Source organism: Rhinolophus sinicus, chromosome 4, assembly GCF_057876585.1.
Source record: "Rhinolophus sinicus isolate RSI-liver-muscle chromosome 4, RSI-T2T, whole genome shotgun sequence".
Classification (NCBI taxonomy): domain Eukaryota; kingdom Metazoa; phylum Chordata; class Mammalia; order Chiroptera; family Rhinolophidae; genus Rhinolophus; species Rhinolophus sinicus.
The window spans coordinates 524298-538543 of NC_142504.1; the positions used below are offsets into that span (position 1 = coordinate 524298).

Below are 14246 nucleotides of genomic sequence, written 5' to 3' on the forward strand. Positions count from 1 at the left end.
GCCAGCGCCTGGCCCTCCCCATCCATGTGCGAATCCTGCTGTGTGTGTCACCTTTCGCGTTTAACAGCACTTCACGCAGAGAGCATCCTTCCATGGCTGGCTGAATGCTTCCTCGATGGCAGGCATCGGGGGTGTTTCCAAGTTGCTCTTCTCGGAAACGGCTGCTGTGAGCTCAGTTCTTTCCATAGACTTTCATTCCAAAGGCACAATTGCTGGGTGACTTACAGCTGATGCCATCAGCGGTGGGTGCCTATTCTCACCACTGCCTAGCATCCCACCTGGGCCAGTCCCAGGTCCTCCCTGGGAACCGCGGCAGCCCCCCAACCCCAACCTCTGAGCCTGTGCTGTGCTAGTGTCCTGGGGCCACTGTAGCAAAGCCCCACGGGCCGAGTTGCTTAAATAAGAGACATGATCGTCTCCCAGCTCTGGAGGCCAGAGAACCAACATCAAGGTGCTGGCAGAGCTGGTTTCTTCTGAGGTCACAAGGGAGAATCTGCTCCAGGCCTCTCCAGCTTCTGGGGCTTTGCCGGCACCCTTCGGTGTTCCCTGGCATCTAGAAGCAGTACCCTGTCTCTGCCTTCACTCTCACATTGCGTTCTCCCTGTCTCTGCCCAAATGCCCTTTTGATAAGGACACAGCCGTACTAGATGAGGCCCTAAACCAGCACCACCTCATCCTAACTAATTACGTCTGTAGCGGCCCTCTTTCCAGATCAGCTCCCATCCTGAGGTCCTGGGGTTGGGATTCCATCCCATGAGATTTGACCCACAACACATGCTGACCCCCAGCTGTGCCTTAAGGAGTGGCACCCTTTTCCCAAACGGTGTTCCTGAAGTATTAGTTCCACAGAATAGTAACAGATGGAAGGTGCAAGGGGTTCTGGGGGCAAGTAAGTTTGGGAACCAGAAAGTGAGACTGTCTTCCTTTCCTCTGTCCTTCCTTCTTTACTGCGGGATTTCTCAGGGCCTTTCGTACAGTCATCTGTGCCATAAATTTCCAAATACGGAGCACGAGGCACAGCCTCTCCCTACTTATCTGACCACAAAATCTCTATTCCAAAGTCTCATTAGGGCCAAAGGCCTTCTCATCTAAGGCCTTAATACGGATGTCCCTCCGAAACCCCATGTGACCCACTGGAGACAGCAACAGACGTCCTCTGAGAGACTGAATCCTTCAGCAAAGAACCACGTGGAGAGGGTGGGACAGAGAGGGCGTCAGCCCACGGGATGTCCACAGGCCCCCTGAGGACACCCACCCACCCACACACGACAGCAGCCACTGCCGTGGGGTCCTGTGGGCGCATCTCAGACAGAGGAAACACCGGCAGAGCTTCCTCTTCTCTCCGCCCCCCAGACAGCCCTCCCATCAGGGACGCCTCCCCAATCACATGTGCTGGGAGGTCCTGCCACTGTCCTCCCAGACAAGCCAAGAATGTAATTTCAGAGACGTTTTATTTACATTTCTGACAACATGGAGCAGATGGAACCAGGCAAGCAGCGTGGGGTGATTTCTGCCCAAATGAAGCTTCTGACAAAATCCACTGTGCACCCTCATGGGATGTGGACGTCACTATGCACAGGTGAGCAAGGCCGCCCGGCTCGACATTTGAAAACCAATTCAGTTGATCGTCACATCAACTGACTTAAAAGAAAATCATACGAGCGTATCAAAAGATGCAGAAAAACCTTTTGACAAAATCCAAACGCATTCATGACAAAAACCCTCAGTCAAGTAGGAATGGAGTGGAACATTCCCAAGTTGATAAAGAGCCAGGTGTTACTCAGCTCTGGCTGTTGTAACAAAACATCACGGCCTGGGGCTCAAACAACAGAAATGGATTTTCTCACTGTTCTGGAGGAAGGATGTCCGACACCACAGTCCGGCAGGGTGGTCCCTCACGTGAGCTCTCTTCTCTTGACTTGGTGGCCACCATCTCACTACGTGCTGACCTGGCCTTTCCTCAGTGGGGGTACGTGGGGACAGAGCAGTGAACTCTGGTATCTCTTGCTACAAGGACACCACTCCTATCAGATCAGGCCCCACCCTCATGAGCTCATTTAACCTTAATTACCTCCTGAAGATCCCATCACCAAATACAATCCCTGTGGCAGGTAAGCCTTCAACATATACATTTTGGTGGGACGCAATTCAGCCCCCAGCAAACCAGTCCTCCAAAAAAACCTTCAAGCAACATCACACTTTTGGTGAGAAAGTAGATGTTTTACTTCGAAGGTCAGAACAAGGCAAGGATTTCCCCTCTCACCACATCACACTGGAAATCCTCGCTGATGCTATTAGAAAAGAAAAAGTATACAGATCAGGAAGAAAGAAATACAAGTATCTTTCTTTGCAAATGATGTGATTATCTATGTAGAAAGTCCCAAAGAACCATCAACAAGAACTTCTGGAACTAATGAGCTATGACAGCAAAGTGGCAGAATACAAGATTAATACACGAAAGTCAACCACTTTCTTATAAACCAGCAATGAACCAGTGCAACTGGAACTTAAAAACACACCACCATTTATATTAGCAGCAACAATGAAATACTTAGGTATAAATAACAAAATATGAACAAGACCTATATGAGGAAAACTCTGATGAACAAAATCAAAACTAAATAAATGGACAGATATTCCATGTTCATGGACAGGAAGACTCAATATGGTCAAGACGTCAGTTTTTCCCAACTTATCTACAGATTCAATGTCATCTCAATCAAAATTCCAGGAGGTTACTGTGCGACTATCGACAAACTGATTCTAAACTTGATGTGGAGGCAAAAGACCCAGAAGAGCCAACAATATAGGAGAAGCACGAAGTCGGGGGACTGACACTGACGAAGAACGAAGTCGGGGGACTGACATGCCCGACGTCAAGACTGACTATGAGGCTGTGGTAACCAAGACAGTGGTGCTGGTGACGAAACAGACAAACAGACAGTGGGACAGAACAGAGACCCAGGAACAGACCCCACAAGTACAGTCAACTGACCTTTGACAAAGGAGCAGAGAGAGAGGCAAGTCAATGGAGCCAAGATGGTCTTTTCAACAGTGCTTGCTATGGACTAAATGTGTGTGTCCCCCAAAGTTCCTATGTTGGAATCCTAACCACCAAGGTGATGGTATTAAGAGGTGGGGCCTTTGGGATGTGATGAGGTTGTGGGGACAGAGCCCTCATTAATGGGACTAATGCCTTTTTAAAGAGACCCCCAAGAGATCTCTCCGCCCCTTTCACCAGGCGAGGACACAGGGAAAAGACCACCATCCAGCAAGTGGGCTCATCAGACACTGAATCTGCCAGAGCCTTGACCTTGGCCTTCTAACCTCTGGAACTGTGAGAGATAAATGTCTGTTGTTTATAAACCACCCTGTTTATGGCATTTTGGTTATACCTGCCCAAACAAAGGCAGTACAGGAACTACTGGACATCTAGATGCAAAAAAAATGTAGACACAGACCTTACATCTTTCACAAAAATTAACTCAAAACGGATCACAGCTCTAAATGTAAAACACAAAACTAAAAAGTCCTACAAAACACCTAGGAGGAACTCTAGGTGACCTTGAGTTTTGGCACTGACTTTTTCCGATACAACACCAAAGGCAGGATCCACAGAATAATTGATAAGCTGGGCTTCATTAGAACAAAAACTTCCGCTCCGTGAAGCTGGGGTAAGGGAACCAGAAGACAAGCCACAGATAGGAGAAAATGTCTGCAAAACACACATCTAATAGTGGACTTGTATCCAGAATACACAAAGAAGCATTAAAATTCACAATAAGAAAATAAAAAACCCAATTTAAAATGGGCTAAAGACCATAAGCAATGAAAAGATGCTCCACAGTACATGTCACCACGGAAATGAATTAAAGCAGCAACGAGGTACCACTGCTCACCCACTAGAGTGGCCAAAATCCAGACGCTGACAACACCAGCTGCCGGGAGGACGTGGGCACCAGCAGCTCCCACTCAGGGCTGGTGGGTGCAGGTGGTGCGGCCATTTCGGAAGACGGCGTAGCGGTTTCTTACAAAACTAAACGCACTGTAATCGTTTATTGACCCAGCAATCATGCTCCTTGGTATTTACCCAAAGAGCTGAAAACGTGTCCCCATGAAAACGTGCACACCTGTAAACACAGCAGCTTTATTCACCATTGCCAAAACTTGGAGCAACCGAGACGTCCTTCAGTGGGTGGGTGGATAAACTGTCCATCCAGACAACGGAACATTATTCAGTGACAAAAAGAAATGAGCTCTCAGCCATGAAAAGACAGAGAGGAACCTTAAATGCATATAAGTAAGTGACAAAAGCCAGTCTGGAATAGCTGCCTGCTGTACAGTTCCACCTGTGTGACATTCTGGAAAAGGCAAACCATGGAGACAGTGAGAAGGTCAGGGGTTGGTTGTCTGTGACTCCGGGAGGAGGGATGCACAGGGAGCAGCGGGATCGGAAACGCTGCTGACGCGTGGCCTTTGTGAGCCTGGAACTATACAACATAAAGAGAACCCCATGGAAACCGTGGACTTCCGTCAGTGACTATGTAGCAATATTGGCTGCCACTGTAACCACACCCAGACACGAGATGTAACAGAGAAGGGCACAGGGGCAGGTTGGGAGCTGGAATAGGGCAACGCGCTACTTTCTGTCCAATTTTTCTGTAAACATAAAATAGCCCTAACAAATCAAGTGTATTGTGTTTTTTTAAGTAGCAAAAAACAACAACAAAGTATCTTCATGATGAGGGCTTAACCTCTGGCAGAAAAGCAAACGCCATAAGAACAGATGTATTAGATTCACACTGAAGCCTCAAAACTCCCCCATGACCGAGCACTGCATCACTGCAGGTGTCAGAGTTTCGCTGAGGCCCACAGCACCCGGCCACCATGAGGATGGCTGCCCCCGTTTGCAGTGTCTTCTCCCTCGGCTCTCCAGCCAAGCCGAGGAGGAGGGTCCCACTGCAGCGCAGAGAGAAGGGGCCAGGCCGCGGTCCCCCTGGTCTGGCCCACAGGCCAGCTCATACCAGCTAGAGAACAAAATTTTCAGGCAGGTTGGTCATGGGGGGGGGATTGTATTTACACCACAGGGAAGTGCAAGCACCATCTGTCAGCCCCCCCCCCCCCCCAGTTGTTAACACTTACCGGTTCCCACTAGACGGGGAATACACCAGGGAACAGTGTGGCCTCCTTCTGCACACCCCAAATGTCACCAGTTCCCCCGCCACACACACACACTGTGATGGGGCATAGTGTGGACGAGGTCCTGAGCAGGACAAAGGCCTTCTAGGGACAGGCAGTCCAGCTGCCCTTGAGGACACGACAGAGGAGAGGGGACACCCTTGGCAGGAGGGCAGGAGGGCAGGAGGGGCCGTGGGCAGGGCTAGCCCTGCTGAGGGCTCACTTCCATCTGGCCTGACCAGTGGACACACGCCACCCCTGGCTCCTGGAGGGTCAGGCTGGCAGGCCTATGTGCTTCACCCCCTCCCCCCAGTTCTGTGTTGTTTTCTGTCTCTCTTCTTCTCCCCTTTTCTCTCGGATGACCCACATTCTGCAGGAAACCTCGGCAACAACCACACTGGGCCTCATCCCCCAGAAGCCATGGTGGTGATCCGAATGGCGGGTCGACATTACACAAAGACCTCGATGAGGACAGCTGAGGGATAGGGGTGGAGAGTGCCAGCACCACCCTGGACCCTTCGGTGCCTGGCACCTCCTCCTGCTGCCAGGCCAGAGTGCGGGCTGCGGCGGCCTCTGCAGACCCTGGATGGGAGCCCTAAGGCCCCCGGGCCCTTTGGAGGACGACCAGTGGGCCTCCTGCAGCTGGACAGCTCCGCCCGGAGGAGGAGGCACGTCTGGAATTCTCTCTGCCCACGCACAGGTCTCAGGCCCGTCCAGGGCCACCCACTCCCAGGGCCTCAGTTCACCAGCTGCAGGAAGGAGGGGCAGGAAACTGGTTTTGTGGCCTCATCAGCATCTGGGCCACCGGGAAGAGCCATCCAAGTGTCTGAAGCCAGGTGAGCTTGGGGACCGGGTAGTGGTGGCTCTAGTTCATCTGTGATCTTTGCATTCCCACAGCTGAATTTCCATCTTCTGTCTGTGAACAGCCTGCTCAGGAGCTTCCCCATATCTCTCTTGGATCTGCGGCTATTTTCTTATCAGCTTGTCAGAGCTCTTTGTATGTGAGGAGTCAGCCCTTGGCCACGTGCAGCCCAGAGGCCCTGCCCACAAGGTGAACCTGAACGCTCCTCTCTGCCCCCAGGACCCAGCCCCTCACCGGACACAGCCAGAGTGTCCCCCACACCTGCCTGCAGGTGGCAGCCTTGTGTGTGCCCCTCCACCCCTCACCCCACCTGTGACCTGAGAGGGTACCTGTACTTCTCCCTCAAATGTCCGTGTGACACTGATGTCACATTCTGTGGGAGGAGCAGGGTGGGAGGGACACTGCCAAGAAGGGGGAGACAGGGCCCCTAAACCCTGCCTGTGTCCCAAGGGTGAGGCCTGGCTGTGCCAGGGGACGCAGGTGACCGCTAGCCCAAGATCAGTGCACAGGGTGGTGTGAGAGGCAGAGAAGACGCCCCTGCGGTCACCAGCCCCGCACACATCCCTGCATGTCCCACTCCCACAAGATCCCCAGGCACCACAGTGTGAAGCAACCCTTCCTGGCCCATCCCAGCAGAGGTCACTTCACCTGAATGACCAGAGACCAGTGACAGCGATTCCCAGAACCATTGCTGACTTTTTAATCTGTTTTCTGTTGGGAAGAGCTGGCTCAGACAGGGTCCTGGCCCGTCCTGGACGCCTGCCCTGTCCTCGCTCCGACCAGCTGGGGCACTCAGGACATCCATCTTACTCATGCTCTGACAGGGAGCGCCAAGTACCTTCCTGACAAATAACTGTAAACACTTTCATATTGATAAAAACGTGAGTATGGGAAGAAGTCAACATCACCTTCATTCTGAAGATGACAGAAGTGTGTCTGTGGAGGTGTGACCCTGTCTGGGGACTCTGGAAGCTGCCCATGGGCCTTGCCCCACGCCCCCCACCCACTGCCTCTGCACAGGGGTCTCTGGGGAGTGGTGCACGTGAGCCCCACCCTGCTTCTCCCCAAGGCCAGCTGCCCTCAGTGATGCCAGGCCAGGGGCCCAGGAGGATTCAGCAAAGGCGCCAGGGGCAGTGTAGGCGGCTGGCCTGGCCCCGCCCTGCTCTCCCCGCAGGCTCATGCCTCCAGTGCACTGCCCAGCCTCCCCTCGGTGCTGCAGGCTGTCCCACAGAGGCACCACCAGGCCAGGCCCACAAGTGGAGGGCCTCACTGCAGGTGCTCAATTCTCCCCAAAGTGGGAGGTTCCCACAAGGAGCCACTCACACCTGCCCGCCCACCTCAGACCAAGGCCACCTGGCCTGGGGACACTGATATCACATCTAGGCCACTGTGCTCTCAAGATGGCCCCCAGAATCTGAGCCCGGGACCCCCAGAGGCAGGCCCACCCTCCAGCGCCCCCTCCCAGAACGCTCAGTGCCACCCTGGGTGGTGACTGACCCAGCTCCACGTCTGCACACCTGGGATGGTCCCTGCAAGGTGGGAAGGGCCGATGCGCCCTGGAAAGCAGCCTGTGTCCCTCGTCGTTAGTGTGGCATCCCAAAGCCAAGTCAGGAGGAACAGGACGGCTGGACCCACACACAGTCACTCCCTGCCGCCTGTGAGTGAGGGCGTCCCCTCATCAGTGCCAGGCAGTCACCAGCTGGGAGGGGACTGGTCAGTCCCCGCAGCCCACAGAGGAGGAGGCTGGCCCGCCTTCCGCACACAGACAGACCTGACAGCCAGACAGCAGTGTCCCAGGACGAACTTGATGGCCTCTGTGGCCTCGTTTTTTTCTTCCTGGCAGGTGTGCATCCGTTCAAGTTCCAGGGGTTAGTTTCTGTTTCTGTTTCAGGTCCATGAGCACTTGTTCTTCTGCAGTTTTATCCCCAGGAATGTGGACGTCACTGTGGTCAGCTCACAGACACCTCAGCGCTGTGAGGTCTCAGGTGAGGGAAGTGTGGCTTCCACAGAAACAACGCACAGAGACCGGGGGCCCCAAAAAGCTACCGACCCAGCCCTCCTGCTTTCCGGGGGGAACTACAACCACAGAGCCACAAGGCTGGTGATGAGAAGTCGTGGCCTGTGGGAGCAAACCACAACTGTGTCCTTTAAAAATGTTCTTTGCACAGCCATGTTCACAGAAGCACTGTTCCAGGAGCCAAAAGGTGACAGCAAGCCAGGGTTCATTGGCACGAGTGGGGAGACACAACATGTCTATCCATGCAATGTCCTATGGCTCAGCCCACAGCAGGAAGGGAGGCTGACACCTGCTGAGTGAGGGTGGACCGGGACACTGTGCGTCCACATGTGCACGGTCCCCACGACTCAGTGCAGAGACAGGGCTGGGGTGTGCAGAGTTGGAGTCTGATGGGGACAGAGTGTCAGTTTGGGACAATGAGAAAGTTCCGGGGATGGATGATGGGGGTGGCCGCACAATGATGAGGGTGTACGTGAGACCACTAAGCTAAAATGGTCCAGACGGTAAACTGAGGTAGCGTACATTTTGCCACAAAAAATGTCCGTCGGGGTCACGTTGGCAGCCCTGTCTCTGGGAAGTCATTAAGGATGAAAGAAACTGCCTTTAAAATGGTGTTTTTCAAGAGCTCCTTTAGTACCATGTGACAAATCCAACTTGAACCTCTATTAACAAGAGAAATTTAGAGAGAAAAAAATCCACAGTCCCAAACAGGAACCCATGAACTAAGAGGAGCAAGCCGCTGTGATGGGCTGGGCACAGGTGGTGCTGCCGGGCCCACAGCCCCGGGCTCTCTGCTCAGTCTGAGCACAGGAAGGCGGCCTGTCCATCGATGGATGAGCTGGGAGAAATGGAGGCGCCGTCGGTTCTGAGCTGTGTCCTCCTTACTGGTCCCCCGTGGCCCTGCCCCAGCAACAGTGCAAGGAAAGCCGCAGCCCCTGGGAGGGGACACAGGAGGGGCAGCACAGGGCTGTGCCCTCCCCCCACACACTGTGGGACTGGCCCTACGATGATGCTCTGAGAGACGACCCCTGCGGTATAACCTACCCTCACCATAGTCACACCCTCGCCCACCCCCCTCCACTGCTGGGAAGGACCCACCTCACCGCCCCCACCACACAGAGAAAGCACCTGGGCTCAGGCCACACTGTCCCCTTGAATCCACGTGGCAGTGCCCGGGCAGAGGCCTTGGCTGATGCCCCCAGTGGGGACAGAGGCCAAAGACCCCATGTGCCCCGAGATGGGACAGCACAGGTCTCTGGGGATGCCAAGAACTGACAGTCCCAGAGGCTGAGGGCACAGGGGACCAGAATCAGGATGGCTCAGCCCAGAGGGAGGGTCACCTGCTGCAAATCAGTGGCGATGACTGTGACTAAAGGAGCCTCGAAGCCCAGTGCTCCCTTCTCAGGAGCCACTGAGGATGAGCAGGTGGGGAAGGACTGGTCCCCAAGATGGCATCTGGACAGACCCCTAAGGACCCTTTAAGTGAGGGAGATAGGAGAGGAGGGAACTGGAGGGGACATACCCGGCCCCCCAAGTCCTCTGCCCGAAGGTGTCCACCCAACAAAGTGAGGGGTCGCCCGTTGATCACCACACCGGGAAGTGCCTGGGTGACACCCCACCAGATGGGCTGCCTGCTGGGCGTCACATGTGCAGCTCTGCAGATCAGTGTTCGATCGTGTCGACCAGAGAATTATAGTGTGAAGAAAACACACAGCCCATCTCAGGCCACCACAGTCTGCGCCCCACACCTCTCCCTGCTGCTGCCAGGGCTCCACTCAGACCTGACATCCTCCAAGGATGGGACAAGGACAGGCGAGGGGACCCTGAGGCCCACCCACACTGGAACAATGGGGTACCCGAACCTGGAGAAGGGGCAGAGAGAGAAGAGGGACCAAGAAGAGAGAGAACCCCAGCTGAGGACGTGAAGGAGGGGGCCAGAGGTGCTGGAATGATGGAGCCTGGGGTTTGGGCGCCCCCTCGGTCCCCACTCCAGCCCTTCCCGTCACTGCCAATCCTGCTGACAACATGTCCTCCCCCACCAGCCGCATCTGTCACCACACCCACGGGTGTCAGGGAGCCTCACCCTCCAGCACTTGGCCCGGCAGAGCCAGGAGAGGAGGCTGCTGCCCCGTGTGGTTCCTTCTGGAGTTATGTCCTCCGCCTGCTCTGAGACCCTGCTGGACCCAAGATCCCCCGGCCGGGCCGTGGTGTCTGAAATACTGAGATTTGGGGGATAAGAGGCAGGCTGGGGCCTGGGGGTGGGGGTGGGGGGCGGGTCTCAGCTTCCAGCCTCTCGCACACACACACGCACGCACACACGCACGCACACATATGCACACACACCCACTGTCTGTTCCACACCAGCCTCCACCCTCCAGCTTACAGGAGGCTCTCAGTTGCTTCCTTGCGTGGTGACAGGCACCCCGGTGTGGGACAGAGCGAAGGCTGTGGCTGCGGTGACGTGAGCTAGGGGACGTGCTCTGGAGCCTGTCCTCAGGCACCACGAGGCCACGTTCTGGTGACACAACTGCTCCTCAGCAAAGGTGAGGGGACGCTGCAGCAGAGAGCTCACTTCTGTGAAACTCACTTCTCGGCATTCGAACCTGAGATCCAGGACCCAGAGGTTTGGCTTTTGCTACACGGGTTTCATGTATTTTCAGCATCTGTGGTGAGATGTAATTCCCACACCAAACAACTCACCTGCGGAAGTAAGGCTGCCGTTCAGTGGTTCTCACTGTGTCCACAGGCGTACGTCCATTGCCACAATCTAAGTTTGCAACATTTCTTCACCCCAAGAACACACCTCTGTCCAGCAGCAGTCACTCCCCATCCTCTCTGCATGCTGAGCCCGGGCTCTCTGGGGTCCACACAGACGCCTTCCCAGATGCCCCGTGTGGATGGAGTCACGCAACACGCGGCGTTTGTGCCTGGCCTGTCGCTGAGCTCCACGCTGCTGCGTCTCCTGCTTGGCGGGACTTCACGTGTTTTTATGCCTGAGACGTCCCATCGCACAGACACGACATGTTTTCTTTACCCATGTCTCAGCTGGTGGGCATATGGGTGTGTCCACCTTTTGGCTGTTTGGATATCGCCGCTGTGAGAAGTGCTGTGCGGACATCTCTGTCCCTCTCTTAGGGACAGGTCTAGGAAGGGACACTGAGGAACTGCCAAACCGTCCCCACAGCGCTGCACTGTCCCACCTCCTCAGCAGAGCATGAGGGTCTCCACACCGTGTCCTCACGAGCACTGTCACTGTTTTACTGTCGCCATCCCAGTGGGACTGAAGTGGCCTCCCCTGTGACTTTGATGTGTGTTTCCCTGATGACTAAGGAAGCTGAGCACCTTGTCCACTTGTGTAACTTCTTTGTAGAAACATCTGCTCAGGTTCTTTGCCCATTTTTTAATTGGGTCATTTATGTCTTTTTACTGTTAGTAGTAAGTGCTTAAAACGTTCTACATACAAGTTTCTCATCAGATTGTGATTTGCAAGTATTTCCTCCTACTCTGCGGGCTGTCTGTTCACTTTCCTGATGGCTTCCCTTGAAGCACAAAATTTTAATTGTGATGAAGTACAATGTATTTATTTCTCTTTTGTTGCTTGTGCTTTTAGTGTCGTATCTAAGAAACCACAGCCAAATCCAAATTACTCATGTTTCTTCTAAGAATTTTACAGAGTTAGCTCCTACAATTAGGTCTATGACCCATTTTGAGGTCACTTTTATATTCAGTGTTAGAGAGAGTTCCAACTTCATTTGCTTTGCTCGTGGATCTCCCATTGTGCATTGGTTGAGTGGACCTTTATTCCTTCCCCACTGAAGTGTCTTGTCGTCCCTGTCAAAAACCACTGACCACTGATGTAGGGTTCTGTTCCAGACTCTCCGAGTCCACTGGCCCAGGTATCCAGCTCGGCCACACTGCCCACGCTTGTGCCAGCCGCTCCCCTCTGTCTTCTGTCCACTTAGTTGTGAAGTCGGGAAGTGGGAGTCCTCCGGCTTGTTCTTCGTTTATTCTGTTAACACGGTGCGTTCCATTGGGTGAATCTGATATACTGAACCCCCCTTTCACTCCTGGGTGAATCCTACTTGTCATAACGTATAGCCATGGTCACAGGCTGCTGGATTCGTTTTGCTGGTATTTTGTTGAGGACGTTGCATCTGTATTCATCAGGGATCTTGGTTTGTAGTTTTCTTTCTTCTGATGTCTTTGTCTGGTTTTGGTATCAGGGTAACACTGGCTTCGTAGAATGAGTTGAGAAGAACTCTCTCCTCTTCTGGGTTTTGGAAGACTTTGTGAAGGGCTGATGTCAATTCTTTAAATGTTTGATAGCGTTTACCAGTGACGTGATCTAAGCCTGGGACTTTCTTTGTGGGGCATTTAAAATTTAGTTGCTGTAGGTCTATTCAGATTTTCTATTCTTTTTGAGTCAATTTCAGTCACTTGTGTCTTTCTAAGAATATGACTGTTTCACGTGTTTTCTAACTTCTTGGTGCACAGTTGTTCACAGAACTACCTTATCACACTTTTGTTTCTGGAAGGTCACTGACAACGTCCCTCTCTTCCACCCTGAATTCAGCGAGTTGAGGCTTCCCGCCTGTCGTAGCCTCACTGCCCTTCTTACCACTGCGGCCTCCTGAGCTTCCTCAGTTATTCCTGGAGCAGCGGTGCTGGTGCGTCCCCATCACGCACGGGCTTCTCAGTGTTCACACCGTCTCCCATCGTGAGGTCCACGAGGGCAGGCACCCTCCACTTCGCTCACCCTGGGTCCCCAGTGCCTAGGAAAAGCCGGGCAAGTGGTAAGTGTGAGGGCAGACTAGCTGAGTGAGTGAAGGAGTCTGCAGAAGAGCCAAAGGCACCAGAAAAACTGCAAAATCACAATAATATTAGGAATGACCTTGAAGGTCTAGACCAGCTCTGTCCAGCAGTGACCACATGTAGCCACAGAACCACCATGTGCAGTAAGTGTAAAATACACAACAAATGTCAAAGACATAATATTTTTTAAAAGAAAATAGCTTAACAATAACTTTTGTATTGATTACATGTTGAAATAATATTTTAGATATACTGGGTTAAATACAGGCATTATTAAAGTTCTTTTCACCTGTTTCTTTTTACTTTTTTTAAGATACTAGAAACCAATGTGGACAGCTGGACGCCCCGGGGCGTTGCGTCAGAAGACGGACGGGCTCATGGAGGTCAGCGCCTGGCTGCCCGGGCCTCACCGTCGGCTCCGCAGCTGGGCTCCCGGTGCCTCTCACCCTGCCCCGCACGGCAGCGGTTTATGCTTCCTCATAGGCTGTTCTTATGTCTTTGCCCAGCTATCGCCAATGTGCTCCAGAATTCAACAAAAGCTCATATGTGGCTTAACAGAGAATCCTAACTTGAGTTATTCCAGGATCATGTGCCAATGCAAAAGCCAGTGACCCTCTGAGCTGGGAGGCCAGGCCACCCAGAGGTGGGGCAGCCAGCAACAGCTCTCTGACATAAGCGGGTATTTTGTTTTAAACAGACCCAGAGCTTTACACGAATAAAATACACATCCCTACGTGATACTACCATGTGAAGGGGGCATGTTTCTGCACTGACTACTAGTGACGTGCCGCCCTGAACGATGCTTTACAAATCATCAAATCAGATCCCATTTTCATCAGAGACAGGGAACTAAATTTTTGAAAATACACCTGAAATCTCCAGAAAGGCCACCTTTCTTGGACCAGGTGGCCTCAGGGAGGACGAGATGTGTCAAAGGATCGGAGCTGCTCCTGTCACCTCGGCTTGGTCTGCCCTCTAAAGCGCTTAGATTCCAGGCAGCTGTGTGGACTCACTAAGGGAACCATCTCTGTTAGAACTTTATTTTCGGCGGAAGAAAGAAGATCCGACATTGCATCTCTCTCTCTTACTCTGGGGGGATCCCCCAAACCAGAACAGAGAGGAACACAGTCTTGGGCTTTTTGAACAAGACCTCTGTGCCGTCCCTGCGGACCCGCCAGGAACACGAGGCCGTCGCTCATCCACCAGTCCTGCCCCCAGATGACCCTGGGGCACCATCGCACATACAGGGCCCTCTCCTGCCTCTGACACGTCTGTCAGAGGATGGGTCCCCAATTTGGTTTTTAAAACATGGCCACCACACACACACACATCTCCCTGCTTCTGAGCTTGCTGGCAGGCTCTGGCTGTAAGAAAGGA

At 53.2% G+C, this 14246-nt stretch overlaps 1 protein-coding gene across 29 annotated transcripts in view; it reads right to left on the reverse strand.

Moving 5' to 3' along the window:
* The window catches only part of CAMK2B (calcium/calmodulin dependent protein kinase II beta), a 67845-nt gene that overhangs the window by 48693 nt on the left and 4906 nt on the right, over nucleotides 1–14246 (reverse strand). For 10 of the 29 annotated variants that reach the window (XR_012489407.2, XM_074312124.2, XM_074312122.2 and 7 more), the window contains exons 1-2: nucleotides 7812–7906; nucleotides 7558–7695 (exon numbers count right to left, since the gene is read on the reverse strand). The exons of the other annotated variants lie outside the window; for them this stretch is intronic. Coding sequence is in view for 9 of the 10 variants with exons in the window: in XM_074312124.2 (XP_074168225.1) it covers nucleotides 7558–7695; nucleotides 7812–7891 (218 nt within the window). In the remaining variant the exon portion in view is untranslated. Of the gene's footprint in view, nucleotides 1–7557; nucleotides 7696–7811; nucleotides 7907–14246 lie in introns of those variants that run through there. 29 annotated transcript variants of the gene reach the window in all.